Source organism: Narcine bancroftii, chromosome 4 (assembly GCF_036971445.1).
Source record: "Narcine bancroftii isolate sNarBan1 chromosome 4, sNarBan1.hap1, whole genome shotgun sequence".
Classification (NCBI taxonomy): Eukaryota; Metazoa; Chordata; class Chondrichthyes; order Torpediniformes; family Narcinidae; genus Narcine; species Narcine bancroftii.
Genome location: NC_091472.1, coordinates 13,338,106 through 13,361,241, shown reverse-complemented (window position 1 = coordinate 13,361,241; position 23,136 = coordinate 13,338,106). Strand labels below are relative to the sequence as shown.

The window sequence follows — 23,136 nt, the reverse complement described above, 5'->3', positions numbered from 1 at the left end:
CAAACATAAAGAGTATGGCCGAGTGTCTAAAATATACTTGGTGCAATGCATGAACAAAATTAGATGAAGAAATTGGAATCAAGTCAGATAGCTGTAAAGCAAAGGCCAAATAACTAGAGAGCCACACATAATGGTCAGCATTTTAAAAAAAATGTCTTTAGGACCTAACCACAGTGAAATTATAATGACAAAGCATGGGTCAGAAATGCAAAAAAAAAAGGAAAAATGGGTAAAATTTGATACAGAAAATACAAATTCTTGCATTATAGATGGTGATATTGTGCATTAATGGAGGCAGCCCAAGAAAAACTGAAAATGGAACCTGTGGCTCCACTGAACACAACAAAAAGTCGGTACATGTTCAACAAACATAAAACAGAAAAGGTGTAAATGTTATAACCACACCTTGCACAACCTTGTACTCCCAATGGCAAGCTCACACCGCTCAAAAGCTTTCTATAAAAAAAGTTACCACCTTCTTTTAAACTCCACAAGGTAGTAATAGAACCTCATTTGAAAGAAATTTGTAGTTTTTCACTTGAATATTAAAGACAAGGTCCAGTTTAGTTTGGTGATTATTGCCCTTTTGCACACCCAGAGAGCTTAGGTTTTAATTCCGTACCTGAAGGCAAACTGATTCGGTGTCCATCTTTTAGCTTTAGCCTGTTTTTCCTGAACTTGCCTTTTCTTTTCTTCACTTTTGGTTTCTCTTGGTTCATCTGGAAGATGAGAATGTTCAGCTCCCGCTCCAGCACGTCGATTTCCCGTTCTGCCAACTGCTGCTCCCGTCGCTTCAGCAGCTCCTCGTGGGACTTCTGCTGCAACTCAGCCCTGGTCAGCTCCTCCTCCCGTGACCGCAGCTCCTACCAACCAGAACAGGACAAGGCCCGAGGGATAACCACCAGGTCTGGATTGTTCACAATGAATGTGGTGACTAAAAACTCAGGAGGGCAAATTCCTGAAGAACATCCATCCAAGCAGACTTTTGACAACATTTCACAGGGAAGGTTAATGTTAGAGCCCACGAGATCCAAGGCATTGGCAAATGGATCCAAAGTTGGCTTGGTAACAGGAGACAAAGGGTGATGGTGGAGCATTGTGACTGGGGGGTGGTGGGGAAAGAGGGGATGTAAAATCAGATTATGATTAAGAGATGGGCAGGGAATTGAGGGATGCAGATGAAATGCAGGTAGATCTTCAGAATAAATTGGTTTCATGGTCACAGGGATATCGGTGGCTGAAGGGCCTGTTCTTGTCAAGAGTTTTACAGCACCAAAAACACCCACTTTAGCTCAACTGGACAATGCTGAACACGTTCCATTTGCCTGCCTTTTGACCCATGTTCCCCGAATCAATTCCTGCCCACATAATCGTCTAAACATTTTTTGAATGTTGCGATTATGCCTGCCCCTACAGTTTGTTCCACCTACTCACCACCCTCTATTTGGACAGGGTGCCCCTCAGGTTCCTCTTAAATCTTTCCACTCTCACCTTAAATCTATGGCCTTTAGTTTTGGACTCTCCTTTCCTGGACAAAGGACTACGACTATTTAGCCCCTCGTGATTTGGCTATTTATGCTCCAAATGAGGCATGAGCAAGCTATATCCTAAATCTACTCTTTGGGAAGACCCCACTCACCTTGATCAAAACAAGAATGACATGCTTGCATCTCAGTCAATGGGAACAGAATTAGTAACTTTGAATTTATTAATTTAATTTCATTAAAAATACTAAAAGGCTATACAAGAGAATCTGGAGTACATTTTGTAGGTTTTTGAGGAGGAACAGACCAAATCTCATTTCTCGAGATAAGTCGAAGAAGGAGATAACTAATAAAGGTCTTGAGAATCATGAGAAATACTCATAGGTTCATATACATTTCACCCAAGCTGTCTGACCTGTAAATTTGTATTATCTATTGTTGATGTTAATTGAGAAACATTGGGGAGGACAGCAAAATAAATCATTGGTTTGACGTAGTAACAATGTTCCGAATAGCTCTTGGCCTTCATTCGGTGGAGTTTAATAGAATGGGGGGCTGGGGGGGGGGGGGATCTCATTGAAACATTTTGAATGCTGAAAGATGTGGACAGAGTAGATGCACAAAGGTTGCTTCCCATGGTGGGAAAGTCTTGAACAAGCGGGCACAACTTCAGGATTGAAGGGTGCCCATTTGAACAGTAATATGTAAGAATTTCTTCAGCCAGATGTGGAATTTGTGGCAGTTGTGGAGGCCAGGTCATTGGGTGTAGTATTTTTTTGTAATTCTTTATTTATTCTTTATTTTTTGTAATTCTTTATTTATTGTACTATGAACCATATCAACCAATATATTTACAGATGCATCTCTTTAAATATTCACAGTGACATTTTCACTTTTTCCCCCATCCCTCCCTTCCCCCCTCCAAAAACAGTAAATAATGAACATATAAAATACTATAAAACAATATCTTTATACAAAAGGAATACACACAAAAACAACGCATCATCTACTTATTCATATTAAATCTGATCGTGTTTATCTTCTTATCATTTTAGGTTCTGGTGGTCCGTGGCCTGCTCTTTCTGTTATGTTCCATATATGGTTCCCAGGTTTTTTCAAACATTGTAACTTTGTCTTTTAAATTATATGTGATTTTTTTTCCCCAATGGGATACACTTAAACTTGGTTATATATTCTGTTAATGTTTATAGTCATATAGTCCAACGTGGCCATCTTGTATCTTTATTTTCACTTCTTTTCCGCCTCTTCACCACCTCCATCCCCTTTTTTTCCCCCATTACTGTTTTTTTAAGTTTTCCTTTTTAATCTCAATATATGACAATGCACTTAAGACATGAAATACCCCAACAATCCCCACAAGCAATAACCCTTTAACCCCAAATGAACCTCCCATCCTTGAATTGCACCTTGTCCCTTGACGGCAACCACAGGGTGTAGTATTTAAGACAGAGATTTATAGGCTCCTGATTAGACAGGACATCAAAGTGAAGAAGGCTGGGCAATGGAGCTTAGTGGGAAAATGGATCAGCTTGTAGTGGCCCACGGCCCAATCCGCGGGCTGACACAGCAGACAGCCGTTGAACACAACGATCGGGTAGACAGCACACGGGATGCGATGCCCGCTCCCATAGACTGCAAGAATAGCTGTCAAAACAACCGATCACCAACAGTGGATCACAGTGGGTCCAATCCGGGCCTGTGCATCCAGGACAGCCAATCAGCAGGTAGCTTCGCTCAAGCCACGCCCTGGTGGTGATATAAAAGTTCTGCCTATAAAAGGCAGAACTGCAGCGCAATAAAGTCAGTGCCAATTACACTCTCTTGGTGTGTGTCTTCTTTTTTACCTTGAGTTATAACCCGAGCTATAACTGTAGCGACCCCGACTGGTCCAAATGGCATTTTGGACCCAATGATGGAATAACAGCCTACAATCAACGCTATAGTGTTGAAGGTGCCAGGCTTCTGGACGTTGAAACTATAGACATGGGTCCAGCAGGCCGAGGCGCAGTCTGCCATTCGCCAAATCTCTACAGACAACACGCTCTACTACCACATGGTCAGCACCCTCGAGCAACACACCGCTGCCCACATCATCGACTTCTTCCAGCAGCTCCCGGAGCAAAGGAACGATGTGGCCACCAAGGAGCTATTAACCCGCACTTTTGGGGTCTCAAAGCATGAGCATGTGCCCTGATTACTGCACATCAACGGTTTGGAGGATAGGGCCCCTTCCACCCTCATGAGCGACATGCTCGATCTCAATGATGGCTACATCTCTTGCCCGCTGTTCCAGCAGATCTTTTGAAGCAGCTGCCTGAAGCGATCTGGCTGCTCATCACGGAGGAAGACTACGACGACCCCAGGAGGGTGGCTGCCCAAACAGACGTGCTATGGGCAGCGAAGATGGATGCCTGCGCCTCGTCAGCAACACCTAGCCAGGAAGCCTGCCGACCAGCCAACCGACTGATCGACTCACCCCACTGATGAGCAGTACTGCTTCTATCATCAACAGTGGGGTACCGAGGCCTGTTGATACTGCTCCCCCTACGCATTCCAGGGAAATGCCAAGGCCGGCCATCGCTGATGGCTGTAACGACCGGCTAACTGCATAGCCTCCTCCACAACCAGGAAGACTTCCTGTCAGGCTGACGTTTCTAGGTGGACACCAGGGCACAGTACAGTGTCCTCCCCCGTCCAGCCTAGAAGCCCGCAGTGGCAAGGTGGGTTGAGAGGTTCGAGCAGCAAACAGCTCCAACATTCGGACATTTAGCACCCATACAATTCCCCTCCACTTTGCGGACAGACAATTCCAAAGTTTACAGTGGTGGCCTGAGAGCCAACTTGCTACTGCTGGACATTAAAGGGTATTGGTTTGTACACGCCCAGACATTTCAGACACTTTCGCTTAAGGGCACCAAACTTTTTAACTCACATCTGCACTCGGTGAGTATTGCCAACAATGAATTTGCTCAAATCTTAGTGGAATTCCCCTCCATCACAACACCCCATTTCAAATCGGCAGAACCAAAACATGGGGTGAGACACCAAATTATTATGGAGGGCCCTCCCCTCCACGGCAGGGTGTGGCATCTCCCCCTCCCACCCGAAAAACTCAACCTGACTAGAGAAGAGTTTCGAAAGATGGAAGAACTCGGCATTGTGTGGCGCTCTGGTTAGTACATGGGCCTCTCCCCTCCATATTGGTACCTAAGGCAGCGGGAGGGTAAAGGCTGTGCAGAGACTACCACTGCCCATATGAGGCCACCACACCTGACAGTATCCCGTGCCCCATATCCAGGACTTCACTGCTAAATGGCAAGGGCACGGATATTCTCTAAGGTGTTATCATAAGATCCCAGTCCACACGAGAAATACCCAAAACTGCCATCATAACCCCCTTTGGATTGTTTGAATTCCTCTGCATGCCATTTGGGCTGAAAAATGTGGATCAGATTTTCCAGAGGTTGATAAATGCAGTGGGCCAGGATCTGCACTTTGCCTTCATCTACTTCAATGACATTTTAATAGCCAGCCAGAACCGTACCGAGCTTGCTTAAGGCTATTGTTCTCCAGGCTAAGTGAGTTCGGTTTAATCATCAATCTGGCCAAGTGCCAGTTTGGCCGAGGGACAATTGATTTCTTGGGCCATCGCTATTCATTCCTTTCCCAGATCATCGACCATGAAGGGACTGCAAGTGTTCACAGGTATGGTCAATTTTTAATCATCTCTTCATACCTGTAGTGGCCCACATCATGGCTTTGGTTGCTTTCCAAGCAACCAAAGATGTCCTAGCCAAAGCCACCCTCCTTGTCCATCCAAGGACAGGCGCTCCGACCGCCCTCACGTTAAGACACCTCAAACACAGCAGTCAGGGATATAGTTGAGCAACCCGTTAACGGACAGTGGCAGCTGCTGGCCTTTTTCAGTAAACATCTCAGGCCACCAGAGCTCAAGTACAGTGCTTTTGATAGGAAGTTGTTAGTGTTATACCTGTATTTCCGTTACTTCCTGGAGGGTAGAAAGCTCAAAAATTATACAGAACACAAACCACTTACTTTCGCTTTCAGCAAGCTGTCAGGCCAGGCAACAGCAGTATCTGTCCTATGTATCTGAATTTTCGACAGACTTTCAACATATTGCTGGCAAATCCAATGTAGTAGCCGATGCCCTATTCTATCTGGTTATCCTAGCAGTGCACGACCCCTCCCCGGGTATCGACTATGTGGCCCTGGCGGATGCACAGCAGGCAGACCTTGATATACTAGCATACCGGACAGCACTTATCAGCCTGAAACTAGGGACATCCCCAGGTAACCACACTGTGACACCTCAACTGGTAAACCGCACCCCATCATTCCAGCTGCATGGAGGAGGCAAGTTTTTGATTCGGTCCACAATTTAGCACATCCTGCTATCAGGATTACAGTTAAAATGACAGCCAACAGGTATGTCAGGCATGGCCTCCGTAAAGAGGCCACTCATTAGGCCAAAACATGTACTCAGTGCCAGGCATCAAAGGTCCAGACCCACATTAAAGCCCCCCCACAGCCCTTCAAACCAGCACCACTGTCGTTTCAGCCATGTGCACATAGACATTGTGGGGCCCCTACCGATATTCGGAGGTGCACGTTTTCTGTTGACCATGGTTGACCAGATGACCAGAGGTGATGCTGCTACCTGAAATCTCGACAGAGACATGTGCACAGGCATGACTGAACACCTGGGTGACAAGTTTCAGGGTCCCTGAACATTTAACTTCTGACAGGGGGGCCCAATTCACTTCCAGCCTTTGGACCACCTTAGCAAACGCCCTGGCGACTCAACTCCACCACACCACAACACACTACCCACAGGCCAATGGTTGGTGGAGAGGTTCCACAGGCACCTGAAGACTCACCAGACCAAACTTGGCCGACAGGTCCTGCTAGACATCCGCACTGCCCCAAAGAGGATCCTGAGGCATGCTCTGCCGAGTTGGTCTACGGCACGACCCTAGTAATCCCGGGTGAAGTTGTGGCAGCTTCCGAGAACTTGGGGGAAGTTCCCGGCGGCCACATTGTCTCAACTGCATGAACGCCTGGGCTTACTAGCCCCAGTTAAGCCCAGAGCTCACGGGCAAGCCAGCACCTTGTCTCAAAGAACTTTGCAGACCCTCACTGTGTATTCATCTGTCATTGGGCCCAACGGCCACCCCTTCAATGGCCTTATGAAGGGCTATACTCCATTGTCAGGCACAGCGGCTCCACTTTCATGTTGGACATTGGCGGCAGGGAAGAGACCTTCATGCTTGACCGGCTGAAACCAGCCCAGTTGGATGTTAACCAGCCAGTTACTCACCCGACCCCATTGCGCAGGGGTTGGCCACTAAAAGACAGTGTCCTGCTGCACGGACCGACACAGCACATGGAATGAGACACTGCCAACAGATCGCAGATCCAATCTGGGCCTGCGCATCCAGGACAACCAATCAGCAGCCGGCCTTGCTCAAGCCACACCCAGCGGTGACATGGCCGGCTGCCTATAAAAGGCAGAGCTTCAGCCCAATAAATTCAGAGTCGATTACACTCCCTTGGTGTGCGAGTCTTCTTTTAACCTGGAGCTATAATCATAGCAACCCTGCTAAAAGCTCATGATTAAATGGCAGGATGGACTCAATGGGCTGAGCAGCCTATTTCTGTTCCTATGTCTTATGGTCTCATGTTGGGATAGCTCAGAACATAGGGCAAGAGTCCACTGACAAGGGGTCAACCATTTAGGATTGAGATGAGGAGAAACTTCCTCACTCATGAGTTGTGACCTTGTGGAACTCCCTACCACAGAAAGATGTTGAGGCCAGTTGATTAGGTACATTCAAAAGCTGCAGGGAAAGCAGGAATGGGGTACTGAAGTCTGATGATCAGTTGTGATCGTACTGAATGTTAATGGTCGAACCTATTTTCAACAATTTCTTGCATTCGGAATCGGATCGTTCTAACTCATTAAAAAATGTCAAAAGTAATAAACTTTACTCACTTTTTCCTTTGTCCTTAGTTCATTAAACATTTGTTGTATTTCCATCTTCCAATCATCCTGCATGGAATGAAAAGACTCCTGGGGCATATCAGTTATGACCGTTGACTCTATAGCAGTGAGCTGTTCCAAAATAGTAGCAAAGGATGGACGGACATGAGGATCCTGGTCCCAGCACTCTGAAATGTGCAATAGAATTTTAATTTTGCAATTTAGACATGCAGCTAGGTAACAGGCCCTTCTGGCCCACTAGCCCGTGCCACCAAAATATAATCCACATGACCCTGTACGTCTTTGGAATGTGGGAGGAAACAGGAGCACCCGGAGGAAACGCGCACAGGACGTGGAGAGAACACACAAACCCCTCCCAGTCAGCGGCGGATTTGACCCGGGCCGCTGGTGTTGTAATAGCATTGTGCTATCTGCTACACTAACTGTTAAAACTATGAATGATTATCAGAACAATTTGTTTACATTTTTTCTGACAGTGCAACAATTCCTGGAATATAAATACACTAAAAGTCCTAAAATGTGGACTGCTCAGGGAATGGGTCTGTCTGGATTTTCCAGATTCTCGGGCAGTACTTTTAAAATTCAAATTTAAGGAGAATAAAGTTACACGAATTAGCTGATTAAAGTGAACTTTACATAATTAAAGACTACATAATTGATTTTTTTTCAAATTACTTTGCATTTTTCACTGCCTTTTAAATTGTGTATTCTTAAGGCAGATATATTGGTAGAGTGAGTCTCAGTCAACCGGAAAATTCACAGTTCCAGCATCCGTGATCCCCGTAGGTGCTGGATAATGGGCATTTTACTGTACTCAGCAAATCACCTATGGAGACGATAATGTCTCAGGTTAACATTTCACTAGAATGCCATTGAATATAATGGTGTCACTTACTGCCATACCTGCTGAGTAGTTCCAGCATTTTTAAACTTTATTTGGATTTTTGGCAATTGTTCCTGGAATTTGGATTCGGGGAGGAAGGTTAGCGGAGGGGCTGGGGGGAGTTTGTTGCAAGAGTATAAGGAAATAAGATTGATGGCATTGCTTTGTAGGGAGACAGCATGGACTGAATGGTCTCCTTTGTGTTGTACTAGGTTCGTTAACTGCCAAGGGTGTCCTCGTAAGAACAGCAGCAATGCAGTAGTTGCTTGCTTTGGAGGCTGGACGGCTCATCTGTGAGCCATTAAGTCAGGAGAGGTGGCCTCTGTAAATTTCTCCAGAATTCAATGGACAAGGAATCCAAGCGACTTCTCATCTCATCAGGCTGATTCTATTGCAGCCTTCCAAATGCTACCAAACATTCAAGGCTTGATGCTGCCCTTAATAAATTTATTTTTCAAGGTTGAACACCGGGTAAATGCTTCCCTTTGATTTTACACAAGAAAATAAAAATCAGCAAATATAATTTTGTTCATTGACGAGTTCCATTGTCTTACACATCCAGAAACCAATGAACAATAGATATTTCTCCTTCACATCCAGCGACTACATGGCTCCAGTTTGGAAAGCACAGTATTTACCACCCAGGTGGTACAGTTAGTTACTCCCCAACTTACGAATGTAATGGGGACCGGAGGATCGGTCGCATCTCGAAACGAACACAAGTCGGAATTTTGCCCATATGCGCAGAGTACTGAAGCCTTAAAGCAAATGATTTAATCAAATCTTTTTTTCATTGTAGATTTGAAGATGGCAACTTAAAGCTTCCTGAATTTGTTGATTGGCCTTGGCGAATCCTTCCACATTCTGGTCCAAACTTACATTTGTTAGCCAGCTTCCCAGGGTCCGTAGGTTGGGCACAGCCATTTTGATTACTGTGCGCAAGTCTTCGGTGGATTTGCATATCGAAGTTCGGTTGGCACATGCGCGGTGGATTTGCATATTGAAGTTCGGTTGGCGCATGCGCTAAAGTGCCCTCACGATATTGAATTTGCGCCCTGAACTCATGCATATGCGCCAACCAAATTCCAATATGCAAACCCACCACACGTGCGCCAACCAAAGACTTGCACTTGCGCACAAGAATCAAGATGGCCATGTCCAGCCTGAGGACCCTGGGATGCTGACTAACAAGGTAAAAATGCACAATTTGACTCTGACATCCCCTGTATCCCTATTACATGAACTGCGTAAATTTTGCATATTTCCTTATATATTTTTTTAAAACTTTTGGTCATTTGTGCAGATTGATGCAAGCAAGCCACATAGGTCGCAAGCTGGGAAGTACCTGTAGTTGATCAAAGCCAGGCATTGCATTTCAATCTCAATCCCTAGAGGGGAAACAGAAAAAGAAGCTGAGCTCCACTCTGAATCCCTCTGGCCACACTTAGAGGTGTTTACATGCAACATTAGATAAAAGGGTCAAACAGTACTTCACAAGGATACCCCCATCCAGATCCTACACTGTTTCACTTAAAAATGAACCACTCAAATGAACAAAAGAATGCTTTCTCCACCTGGAAAGTTGCAAACCATAAAGCAGTGGTTCTCAACCTTTTTCTTTCCACTCACATACCACTTAAGTATTCCCTTTGCCATAGGTGCTCTGTGATCAGTAAGGGATTACTTGAGGTGGGATGTGGGTGGAACGAAAAAGGTTGAGAACCACTGTTTTAATCGTACCTAATTAACCCATTATGTGCACTGTTTCAGAACTCCAAAGGAAATGGGCCAATGACAATTTTTCTCATGCAAAATATATCAGTAACAATTGGGTCTAGAGCAGGGATTCTCAACCTTCCCACTCACATCCCACCATAAGCAATCCCTTACAGAGCACCGATGGCCTAGGGATTACTTAAAGTGGGATGTAAGTGGAAAGAAAAAGGTTGAGAACTACTGTAGTAACGCCTCAGCTCATGACAACCAACCATGTAGAACTTAAAATGACCAAGGTGGCTTTAAAACCGAAAGAAAATCATTGCCATAATTGCTGGTACTTCAAAAAAAATTTACAGCTACAGCACGATAACAGGCCCTTCGGCCCACAAGTCCTTGCTACTCAAATACCCCAATTAACCTTACAACCCCCATACGTTTTGGAGGGTGGGAGGAAACCCATGAGGTCACAGGGAGATTTGAACCTAAGTTCCTGGCATTGTAAATGCGATGCCCTCAAAAGACTACATTAATATTATGGATGCATTGCAAGGTGATATTGTTTACACTTTTATATTATATAACTGTAGTTCAAGTGAGCAATTTTTTTTTCCATTAAGACTATATTAGTGGTTTTCAACCTGCCCCCCTAAACTCACATTTCATCTTAAGCATTCTCTCTGCTCTGGACCCAAATGTTACTGATATATTTTGCGTGAGAAAAATTGTCGTTGGCTCATTTCCTTTGGAGTCAATTAAGAATGATTAAAACAGTGGTTTTCAAACCTTTTTCTGTCCTCTCACATACCACCTTATGCAATTCCTTACTAATCATCGAGCCCTTATGGCATAGGTATTGCTTAAGGTGGAATATGAGTTCGGGGGGGGGGGGGGGGGGGCAGTTTGAAAACCACTGGACTATATGAATTATGTCGAATATGACCGATGCATGAATAGACAAATACTGAAATATAAACAAGAGCAAAGCTCCGACAGAATGGCTAACTCAGAGAACCCACAGGATCCTCCACAGACGGCACATCACAGTTCATTCATTCCGATTCTCTGGCCATTTCCTAGCAAAGGTTACTTGCCAAGATTGATCTTTCAATCGCACCCACAGCTCTCAAGAGCGCCCACCAACCTCATTCCACATACTGCAGACCAGACAAAACACAATGCAGGCCATTTAATTATAAAATAAAAACAGTGACTGGAAATATCAGCTGACATTTGCATCAGCAAATAAGTGGTAAACAACTTGCAGCACAGGCTATTGCGCAGTTCATACAGAAAGGGCTTTGTAAAGAGGTAAAATAGTAGGGAGTGAGATCACCATTGATGTGTTAAAAGAAACTTGCATGCTTTAGCCCCTTTTGTGACCTTGAGTATTCTCAAAGCACTCTAAGATCACGTAGTCACATTTGTAATTGTAGTTAACGTGGCAGCCAATGAACACAGAGAGCTCTCGCCATGCAAATCATTTTGTCGGGAAGTTCAGCCCTTTAACCTGTCCTCACATTCAATTAGACCAGCCATTCTCAACCTATTTTGTTTGGCTATAGCCCCCCTTCCCTGTGAAGCAGTCATGTTTTAGTTTCTTCTATACTTCTCTCCTATTAACTGCACAAAAAAAAATTATGTTACACAAGGTGAAAAGAAAACAAGGCATTTACAAGGTGGGGGCGTGGGTGCACATAGGGCTCCTAACAAGAATAGCTGGAATTAGATCAGGGTAATTATTACTTCAACTGTTTCGACCTGCCTCTGCTCAACATTCAGTCCAGGTGGTTCTTCAAAAGAGTTGTCTGGTGATCTCTCAAATTAACCCAGATACAAATGGGGCTGGAATTCACTACTTCACAGGAAACAATAGATGTCAATTCAGTGCCTTCTCAATTGGCAAGGATGGCAGAGCTAGGGGTTTTCTCAACTAAGATGACACTAGAGGTGTGTAAGATTTTGAGGGGCTTAGATAAGGTGGACAGCCACCAACCCTTTTCTTGGGGTGACAAATATCAGAGGATGTTGATTTAAGTTGAGTGGAGGAAAGATTAGGGGAAATATCTGAGGGAAGTTTTTTTTTTAAACTCAGCGAGTGGCAAATGCCTGGAATGCACTAGATAGTGGAGGCCGGTTCAATACTGACATTCAAAATACCCTTAAATAGGTTCATGAATGAAAGAAAAAATTATAGATGTGAGATTGTAAAAAATTAAGATAGTTCTGGAGAAAATCTACATGGGACAGCACAATATTGTGGGCTGAAGGGCTTGTACTGTGCTGTAATGCTTCATGTTCAATGCTGGTGTGTCAATCTTAATCTTCTGTTTCAAGTCTCCGGGGTACAGTGTGAAACCAGAGCTAAGGGAACACAATTTCAAACACTGAAAACTCATTTCTGGGATGTGGCCCAATGATAAATCAGCATTTATTGCCCATCCTGAATAAAGAGGAGGGAAGAAAGGGCTGGGAGAGGAGCTTAGGTATTACAGGCAAAAGGTGATAACTGGACATGGATGAGGAAAGGGGAGGATTGATCGAGGGAGGAGGTGGTCCCTCAGACTGCAGACCTGGAGGAAAGGAGGCAGAGGGACTGAGCCTAGATGAAAGAAAACACAGATATAGGGGAAGGATGGCGGGCACTCAGTTGTCACAGAACTTGAATGTGCAATTGTGCGAGCTTCAAACAGCTCTCACATTGTGAAACGATAATTAGCAAATGCAGTGCAGAGAGGAGAAAAATACCCAGCAGTGGTTTCACCCGCTGATCAAAGCAAATGATCTTAAATAATTCACTGAATGAAACATTAACCACACAGGGACACAAACATTCAGTTCACTTCGCAGAATTGTGTGCTTACCTTCCATTAGCTTGGTGAAAGGTTCAGGACACGTAGACGGAATGGGAAGGGTTAATTTGTTGACGGCTACTCCATAAGCCACGGCAAGGCCATCAATCCCACGATAAGGGACTTCTCCTGTCAACAACTCCCAGAGCAATACTCCATAGCTGCAAGAGAAGAGAAAGGGCATTAAGCTTATTAAATATCAATGGAAACATAGCTACTAAAGGAACCTGTTCTGCCACTTCATTCGATAGATCACAGCTAATCTACACCTAAACTGCTTCCACTATGCCTTGATAACATTTCGAAAAGGCAAATCAATCTTAATCTGAGAAAAATTCAATGAACATACAATGTCCCTTTCAGAAAACAGAACACTGTATTCTATCATCCTTTACGTGAAAAACACTAATCACATCCAAATCGCCCCTTGATCTGTGTTCTAGATCTGCCATTCTCAACTTTCTTTTGGCTATGTCCCGCACCTCCCCCCCCCCCTCCCCCCAACCAGGACTCTGCTCAAAGTTTATGGGCCCCCTTCCCTGTGAAGCAGTAAAGTTTTGGTTTCTTCCATTATTCTCTCCTGCTGACTACATATAAAAACATTTTAAAAATGTGTTACGTGAGGTGAAAAGAAAACAAGTCCCGGTGGGGCTGCTTGCTGTAGGGCCTCAGTTGAGAATGGCTGCTCTAGATTCTCCTGCATAAAACCACCTCTCCATATCCAGCTCTTCACAGTCTAACAGCAGACTCCTTCATCAGTTCCACCTGGCCTCTATGTTCTTCTGTAAGACAGGATCTGTGTCTGGTTCCTTCCTTGATGTATCATGTTATTTTGGACCATCAATTCCTGGGAGTTGTTCAAGTCGTTACATATTTTCAGTGATGGCATCTGCAAAAACCTTTTGTTACTTTCTTTGACCTCTTAGAAATTACTAGTCACGATGGAGTGCGGTGTCTGACATGTAGGAGTCTGGGGAGGGCCATCTGAGCTATTCAGTGTGATCAGGGCTGAGGAGCTGACCTGTCAGAGGACACTAACATTGGTTTTAATTTTTAAAATTTAGGCATACAGCCCAGTAACAGGTCCTTTCGGCTGATGAACCTGTGCCTCCCAGTGACACCCGAATGACCCCTGGTATTCTTTGAAGGGTGGGAGGAAACCAGAGCCCCTGGGGAAAACCCATGCAGACATGGGAAGAACATGCAGCTCCTTACAGACAGTGTGGGATTCAAACCCTGTCCTGATTGCTGGTGTTGTAACGGTGTTGCACGAACTGCTACGCTAACTAGGCCACCCTACAGAACTGGAAGAGGCAAAATTGGCAGTACCTCTTCAGTGCTCTGATGTTCCTCAATATATTTCCACAAGCCTAAAAGGAAATCAACTCATCAATTCCAAGTCAGCTCACAAATATTCTCAGCCTGTAATCCAACCTCTCTCAGATCTTCATCAATTCAACACCAACCACTACCCCCCCTCCACCCGACCCCAGCCCCACGATTTACCTACCACCTATCTACACTACAACAGTCAATCAACCTGCCAACACATCTTTAGGATGTGGGAGGAAACCAAAGCACCTGGAAGAATCTCACCTGGTCACATGGAGAACAAACAAACTCCACAGAGATAGCACCCAAGCCCATGATCAAATCAAGAGTTATTGGAGCTTGGAAAGAGCAATACTACCTGCTGATTCACTGTATCCATTAATTCCAGATCTGATCCCATCTGAGGCAAGGGAGAAGGGGACTGAGGTAACAGCTTTGTGCTGAATCTCAGGTCTTAGTCTTCTGTGAGCAGCCAAAGACTGCAATGAAAGCGAGGGGAATTCACTCAATATCTGCCTCATGGAGGGACGGTTCCTTCAAAGAGAAGAGCTCGGGCTTTTCTCTTTAGAGTGAAGAAGAAAGTTTTCGTTAACAAGACTGGGAGAGGCATGGATAGGGTGGACAGCCAGCACCTTTTTCCCCTACTGCAATAGTAGCAAATACCAGAGAATACTTGTACAAGGTGAGGGGAGGAAGGTTTAAGTGAGCTGTCAGAGATACTTGCTTTTTTAAAAATAAAAAACAAAGTAGTGGGTGCCTAGATTGAATTGCCAGGGATGGTGGTGGAGGCTGGTACAATAGGGGCATTTAAAAGACTTGTAGACATGCACAAAAAAATAGAGGGTTATAGGTGAGAGGTAGTGAAGGTTTAGATTGATGACTAAGTCTATATCGGTTGGCGGAACAAAGGTTTGTGCTGTGGGGTATCGTTCTAGCTTCTAACATAGGAAGCAATTCATATTGATCAGGATCAATAATTTGGGGAATGGTAATGTGGTGAGGCAAGATTGTCAAAGGACTTTTGGTGTTCAAATGATACATACTGCACTGGGTGGGTCACGTCTCCAGAATGGAGGACCATCGCCTTCCCAAGATCGTGTTATATGGCGAGCTCTCCACTGGCCACCGTGACAGAGGTGCACCAAAGAAAAGGTACAAGGACTGCTTAAAGAAATCTCTTGGTGCCTGCCACATTGACCACCGCCAGTGGGCTGATATCGCCTCAAACCGTGCATCTTGGCGCCTCACAGTTTGGCGGGCAGCAACCTCCTTTGAAGAAGACCGCAGAGCCCACCTCACTGACAAAAGGCAAAGGAGGAAAAACCCAACACCCAACCCCAACTAACCAATTTTCCCCTGCAGCCGCTGCAACCGTGTCTGCCTGTCCCGCATCGGACTTGTCAGCCACAAATGAGCCTGCAGCTGACGTGGACTTTTACCCCCTCCATAAATCTTCGTCCGCGAAGCCAAGCCAAAGAAGACAAACTAGAAAGCCATGGACGTCTTGACAAAGGTTCCCAGCAAGACTTAGCTGGAATGAGTGAATGGTCACTGCACTGTAAGAGAATGTGAGGGATGGAGTAAGAATGTGGGGCGAGAAGGTGTTGTGTGTAAGGGAGTTAGATGGAAAATTAGAGGGAAAGAAGAAATTGCACAGAAAGTATCTCTTATTATCTAATAACTTTGATCACCTCTTACTTTCCAAACCCTGGCGGATGTAAAAATTCATGCAACCTCTTCTGATGGCCCAGTGCTTCCTGGTACCTGAGGGGTGAATTTTATTCAAGGACTAATATAGATTTCCAGGCAGAAAACCCAAAAGTGAGCAGGGTCTACTGGGGGTTGGGGGGAAAGGGGATGCTGTGTGGAAAAGGGCTTCAGCTGTGAAACCTTCATATTGCTTAATGAGAAAGAAGTGCCAAAATCATTTCAAGGAATAGCATAGAAAAGGTATTAAAGTTTCAAGGATTTTTTTAATTCAAAATCATTTTATTTCTTTCAAACAATTATCAGCCAAATTTAATTTTCCAATAGGCATTTTTTAAAGTTATTTACAAATTAGGCATTTTGTTCAGTCCAAGCTTTTGATCTGCCTTTTAACGCAAGATTTTATTTTCATGGTGGATTAATAGCATGTATTTATAATTATTTACTGGACATTGTTACAGGTTATATTAGTATAGTTATGGATAAATATGTCTTTAAAAGAGATAGATTGTGGGGTGTTTAGTGTAGGCCACTTCACAAACAATAACACTTCACAAAAGACATTTCATTTAAAATGCAAAAGCTATGCTGAAGCTAGATATTGAGTCTCTGGTTGGCTTTGCAGAAGCAATGAAGAATGCTGATCTATTGTGTTTGGGCAATAAAGTCCAGGCTCAGAGATACTGATCAGGTCTTTGAAAGATTGGGTTTGGAGCCTTGGGAGAGGTTTTTACAAGTAGAGAGAGTAGAAAACAAACAGAGAGAGAGAGAGAGAGAGAGAGAGAGAGAGAGCGCGTGAGAGAGAGAGAGTGAGAGAGAGAGAGTGAGAGAGTGAGAGAGAGAGAGAGAGCGAGAGAGAGAGAGAGAGAGCGAGAGAGAGAGACGGAGCGAGAGAGAGAGCGAGAGAGAGAGACGGAGCGAGAGAGAGAGAGCGAGAGAGAGAGAGAGAGAAACAGTTTGAGGCAGCAAAATGCCAAGCTGGCAGCACTTGTTGAAAAGCCCCATTTAGTAGACAAATTGTGAGATCAGAGTTCAGCCTGTTCAAAACCCTTGTAGTCCTAACAAGAGGAAATGGCTGGCTGGAGTGTTTCTTCTGAAATAAAGGAAACAAGAGGAACTACTCTGTGGTGACCTGTAAGAAGTTATCATTTAGAAAACCCATGATGGGCCGTTTCTTCAGAAAGACACTTAAGTGGCTAATTGGAGGAAATCAGTTTGTGTGTCCAACGAGCAACAAATTTCTCTCTAAAACCAACAAGAACCTTCCTGAGCGGTAACCATTTACCTTTAAGCACCAAAGCCAGATGAAGATTCACAAATGTTAAACTCTGTGCACAGTATAAGAATTGCCTGATACTGGTGAACTTGGAGAAGTGAATGATTAAACCGTGAATCAAAACTTTCCCGAACATATACACATTACATACAACTGCGCTTAGAATTAGAAGGGGGTTAAGTTAACAGTCGAAGTACTCGAGATGGCAGAGGTCGACAGCATCGAGTCCACGCTGCTGAAGATCCAGCTGCGCTGGATGGGTCACGTCTCCAGAATGGAGGACCATCGCCTTCCCAAGATCGTGTTATATGGCGAGCTCTCCACTGGCCACCGTGACAGAGGTGCACCAAAGAAAAGGTACAAGGATTGCCTAAAGAAATCTCTTGGTGCCTGCCACATTGACCACCGCCAGTGGGCTGATAACGCCTCAAACCGTGCATCTTGGCGCCTCACAGTTTGGCGGGCAGCAACCTCCTTTGAAGAAGACCGCAGAGCCCACCTCACTGACAAAAGGCAAAGGAGGAAAAACCCAACACCCAACCCCAACCAACCAATTTTCCCCTGCAACCGCTGCAACCGTGTCTGCCTGTCCCGCATCGGACTGGTCAGCCACAAACGAGCCTGCAGCTGACGTGGACTTTTTACCCCCTCCATAAATCTTCGTCCGCGAAGCCAAGCCAAAGAAGAAGAATAGGTTAAAGATTGATCTTGTTTTTATGTTTAAAGCAAATTAAACAGATCTGTTTTGATCGAGCTCTCAGTTAAGACCATAAAAAGACGGTTAAAATCTTAAAATTAAGATTTTTTTAACTTAAAAAAAATGGACAAAACAAGTACCAAGAAACCAAGAACAAAAATCGAGCAAGTTTCTACTCAGCCAGGTACAATGAATGAAAGCCCGAAAGGGACCAGCATAAAGTGACCTCGGGAGCAGTGGACCCCGGCAGAGCTGGGCAGTTGGGACGAATTAAAAATTATCCTGTGAAAATTGGAAAACTTGAGCAATTAATTTGTAGGCATTGAAAATGTAATGAGAAACATGACTGAAAGGATGATTGAAATTAAAGAAATAATTAAAGATTTGCTGACCCAAGCAGAAGTAGACAGTAAAAACACAAGATAAGCTAAAAGCTTTGGAAAAAGGTGCGAAGAAATGGGAGTGGGACAGACAAGATCAACCGCATGGAGAATTTTATCAGATGAAATAATATTCAAATTATTGGACTGAAAGAAGGGATCGAGGGAAGAGATCCGGTGAACTTCTTTGAAACATAGATCCCATGTTGGGAGAAGACAAGTTCAGAGAATAATTACATATTGAAAGGGATCACTGGAACCTCAGACCTATGAGAGCCAGCGATCAGTGACCATGACCAATCCTGGTAAGACTTTTGAATTACTGGGAATGGGAGACAATTCTGGGAGCAGTTTATAAATACTCTAAGCAAAATAATGGCCCGCCCGAGATGGACCATGAAAAAGTGCTGTTTTTCAAGATTTTAGTCCTACTTTGATTAAGCAAAGGAAGGAGTATGACGATGCAAAAAGACAATTGCATTTCAAAAACGTGAAATAATCGATGATATACCCCGCGACTCTGAGAGTTGAAGTAGCAGAAGGTAATTGAAGATTTTTCAGGACTAAGAATGAGGTGGAAGGCTTCCTGGGAGGTTTATGAAAAGATTAAGGTTGTCAAAGAAGACTGCAAAGAATGTTTACAATAGAACTAAGTAAAAGTTGTACTCTTTTAAACTGTCTTGTTTTTATTGTTGAAAAGGAAATTTTATTTGAATGTTAACGGAGAGCTCAGAAAAGAGTGAAAACTTGGGAAAAGTAGTAGCGGCATAGAAACTCTGTTCTAAGGGGGAGAATGGCGCGCAGAGTATCTATTAAAGATGGCACTAAAGGGCTTTTTTTTGGTGGGCTTTCGAGGTTTCCTGTTTACATCACCGTCAGGGCAGGGACATTGTATGTGTTTTTTTTAAAAAGGTAAAAGATCACTATTATTTAAACCATTGAAAAGATTTTCTAGTTAAACAATATTTGTTTAAAAAATCAATATGGATAGAACGCTAAAATATAAAGTCTTAATGTTATTTGGGATAAACAGGACAGTGAAAAAGAAGCAGGTCTTGGCACATCTAAAAAAATTGAAGCCAGATAAGAGTTTTTCTACAAGAAACGCATCTTACCAAATCGGAGCATGCTAAATTAAAAAGAGGATGGGTGGGACAAGTAATATCGTCTTCGTTTGGCTCAAAAGCAAGCGGAGTAGCAATTTTAATTAATAAGAAATCACCGATAATAATAGACTGACTGACCAAGCTGGAAGATTTGTAATGGCACATGGCAAAATTTACGCAGAATCATGGACTTTTATGATGATGAAGCCTTTAGGAGAAGGAAGACAAAATATATTGGTCAGAGGAGATTTCAATTTCTGTCTTGATCCAATATTGGATAAGTCAGCCAGAACAGAAACAAGGCCAAAAGCTCCAAAAACCACACTATCATTTATGAAGGACTTCAATTTGATTGATATATGGAGGCAGCTTAACCCCGTAGAAAGAGACTATTCATTCACATGCAAGGATTGATTGTTTTTAATGTCTGCCTAGTTTAAAAAGTAGAGTGGTAAAACAGAATATTAGGCGAGACTTATCAGATCACTCACCATTAACTATTGCGATAATGGATAAACAAGAAAATGTGTATAGATGGTATCTCAATGCCACACTGTTTTAAAGACTTTTGAGTTTATGAAGAGACATATAGAAATACTTTGTGAAACTAATCTTATTTCTACTGATAATAGCTTTTTAAATATTAGATATGCTTAAAGCTTACTTAAAAGAACAAATTACAGTGGAACCCCAATTTAACGCGCCCTGATTTAAAGCGAATTCAGATGTTACGTGACGAGTCATTGGACCCCTTAATGTCCACGTTCTGTTCTTTGAGATTGGATATTAAGCGAGCCCATTTTAAAAAATGCAGTACCAGGGATGGCCACCCTGTGGCGCAGCGGATGTTTCAAAGTGGCGTGTCTAAATGATTAAGTACAGTAATGTTTATCTAGCTGAGAATGAGGGGTGGGGGGAAATGAGTACTGCCACGATCAGAAGGGGGGGGGGGGATTGCTGCTGCAATGTGTGTATATATTGTAGACAGTAGTAAAACCCTGATTTAGCGCAACCCCACTTTTTTCGCGATGTGATTTTTTTTGGACCCAAACTATTATGTTATAACAGGGTTCCACTGTGTCTCCAATACAAAAACTCTTGAGAGTTCATGCTACAGAGTTGGATGGCTTAAAGATATAACGAAATTGGAAAATGAATATCAAAGAATGAGGTTACAAAATATAGATTATTAGAGAATAAAAAATTGAGATATAACACATTACAAACGCATCGAACAGAAAAAAATTATACGAAAAATTAAAACAAAAATATTATGAGTTAGGAGAATGGGCACAAAGTTTTTATCTTGACATGCAAAGGCAGAGGAGTCATCTGGGATGATAAATGCAATAAAAAGAGGGCAATATTATAACATAATAAAAAAGAAATAATATTATAGACATTATATGAAACTATACAAATCAGAATTATTAGGAGATGAAAATGAGATGGATGAATTTTTAGCAAATATGGAACTGTAGTGAAGTATTCTATACTGAGCTACTAGAGAGGTCGATGTACACGTTGTGGAATCCCGTACACATTGTTGAGTTGATGTACATGCTGTGGAGTCTCTTTCAAGACTGACACCTCCAGGCTTGCATGCTAGGCTTGTATACATCATGGCTTCTGTCACATGGACAGGAAGTGATGTCATCAGCCCAGATTAAAAACCCATGTTAGATGGAAGTCAATTTCCAGCATTTTCCACAGGACATCCACCATTTTGGGAGCCAGTGTGCTTGCTGGTAAGTGGGTCGCCACATGACCCCACTCTAGAACCTGCAATCCCACTGCACACCCCCAAAGTCCGTATTTCTTTTGTTTGGATGGCCTTCCTCTCCGCTGAGGTGCCTGAACCATGACTGGTCTGTCCAGATCCACATGGGCAGGATTGAGGGGGTTAATTGAAAAGCTTCCTCTTTACCTCCGATGTCCAAATGTACATCTTAGTACCTCGAAGGGACCCTCATACAGACACTTGGTGTGCTCCTTTCTGTACAAAAACGCACTTGTAGTCCTGCAAGTTCTGGGGTATATAGGATCTGGCCTGACCGTGTTGAGAAGTCGGTATGGGGGCTAAAGAACTGAGCTTCTCGTGGAGCTTGCATCTCCTCCTGTCCTCGTGAGTCTGATACAAATTCTCCTGGAACCATCAGCTCTGCTGATGAAGCACCCATATCGTCCTTGGGTGCCATTCATATGCCTAAGAGTACCCACAGTAATTCGTCAAATCAGTTAAGTCTCGCAGACCTGATTTCAAATGCCTGTAGAACCTTTCTACTAGTCCATTGGGTTGTGGGTGGTACGCAGTTGTGTGGTGCAACTTGTTTCAAGTAGGGTGGCCATTGCTGACCACAGGCTTGACATGAAATGAGCACCCGTCAGATGTGATGTGTGCTGGCAGACTGAAACGTGCTATCCAGGAGGAAATGTGGGCCCTGGGGCAGGTGTCAGTTGTCATGTCTGCCAGTGGAACCACCTCTGGCCATAGCTTGGCCCGATCCACTATAATGAGAAGAAAATAGGAATCGCGTGACACCAGCAGGGGGCCTACAATGTCCAAATGTGGTCAAACTTCCAATATGTTGGCTCAAAATATTGTAGTGAGTCTTTGGATCTCTGGCAATGAGTGCATGTCTTCACCCGATTGCTGACCTGTTTTCGAAGGTCATGCCACACAAATCTGTTGGCTACAGTCATTCTGTCAACAGATTACTGCGTCAACTTTACCTTCATATACTGGATTACTGCGTCAACAACCTTCCGCTTTCAGGCCACCGGAATGATTGGGCGAGGATGACCTGTATATACGTCAGGCAGGAGTTTGAACTCCCCAGGCTTACTGGAATTTCTCTTCCAGCTGCAGGTTTGAGTTTCCTGTTCCGTAATGTGGAATTTCTTCGTCTGCTTGTGCTTTCGCGAGCTCAACGTAGTCCACTCCTTGGGCTAAGGTCAGGTGAGACAGTGCATCTGCCACTGTATAGGCCTTTCCTGGGATGTGTTCGATGACTGTCGTGAACTCAGAAATATATGATAAATGTCTCTGTTGACGAGCTGACCATGGATCTGATACCTTAGTGAAGGTAAATGTAAATGGCTTGTGGATAATAAAAGCTGTGAAATGCCTGCCTTCTAGAAAGAACCAGAAAATGTCTGATAGCTAGGTACAGTGCCAACAATTCTCAATCAAAAACACTTTACTTGAGTTCTGGTGGTCTTAGGTGCTTGCTAAAGAAAGCCAATGGTTTCCAATGCCCATTGATGTACTGTTCAAGCATCCCTCCTACTGCCATGCTGGACGCATCCACTGTCAGGATTGTAGGGACATCTGTTCTTGGGTGGACCAGCAATGCAGCACTAACCAGTGCTTCCTTGGCGTTCTCGAAACCTGCCGACGATTCTTCGTCCGAAGTAACATCTCTTGCCTTGCCTGACACCAGGGCGAAGAGGAGTCACATGATGCAAGGCGCTTAAGGTAAAACCAGCAATAAAAGTTCACCATTCCAACAAACTCCTGGAAGCCTTTAATTGTGCTGGGCTTAGTGAATGCCTGGATCACCTCGTCCTTTGTCAGTAGTGGCTTTGCTCGTGTTTCTCGATTCTATGGCCCAGAAAATCAATGGTCGCTAACCTGAATTGACACTTGGCCAGGTTGAT

General features: G+C 43.8%; 1 protein-coding gene across 5 annotated transcripts in view; it reads right to left on the bottom strand.

The window, feature by feature from the left end:
- LOC138760338 (mitogen-activated protein kinase kinase kinase 21-like) overlaps window positions 1-23,136 on the bottom strand; it is a 126,881-nt gene that overhangs the window by 27,856 nt on the left and 75,889 nt on the right. For all 5 annotated transcript variants that reach the window (XR_011355546.1, XM_069930787.1, XM_069930791.1 and 2 more), the window contains exons 3-5: window positions 12,991-13,139; window positions 7,519-7,694; window positions 623-863 (exon numbers count right to left, since the gene is read on the bottom strand). Coding sequence is in view for 4 of the 5 variants with exons in the window: in XM_069930787.1 (XP_069786888.1) it covers window positions 623-863; window positions 7,519-7,694; window positions 12,991-13,139 (566 nt within the window). In the remaining variant the exon portion in view is untranslated. The remainder of the gene's footprint in view (window positions 1-622; window positions 864-7,518; window positions 7,695-12,990; window positions 13,140-23,136) is intronic.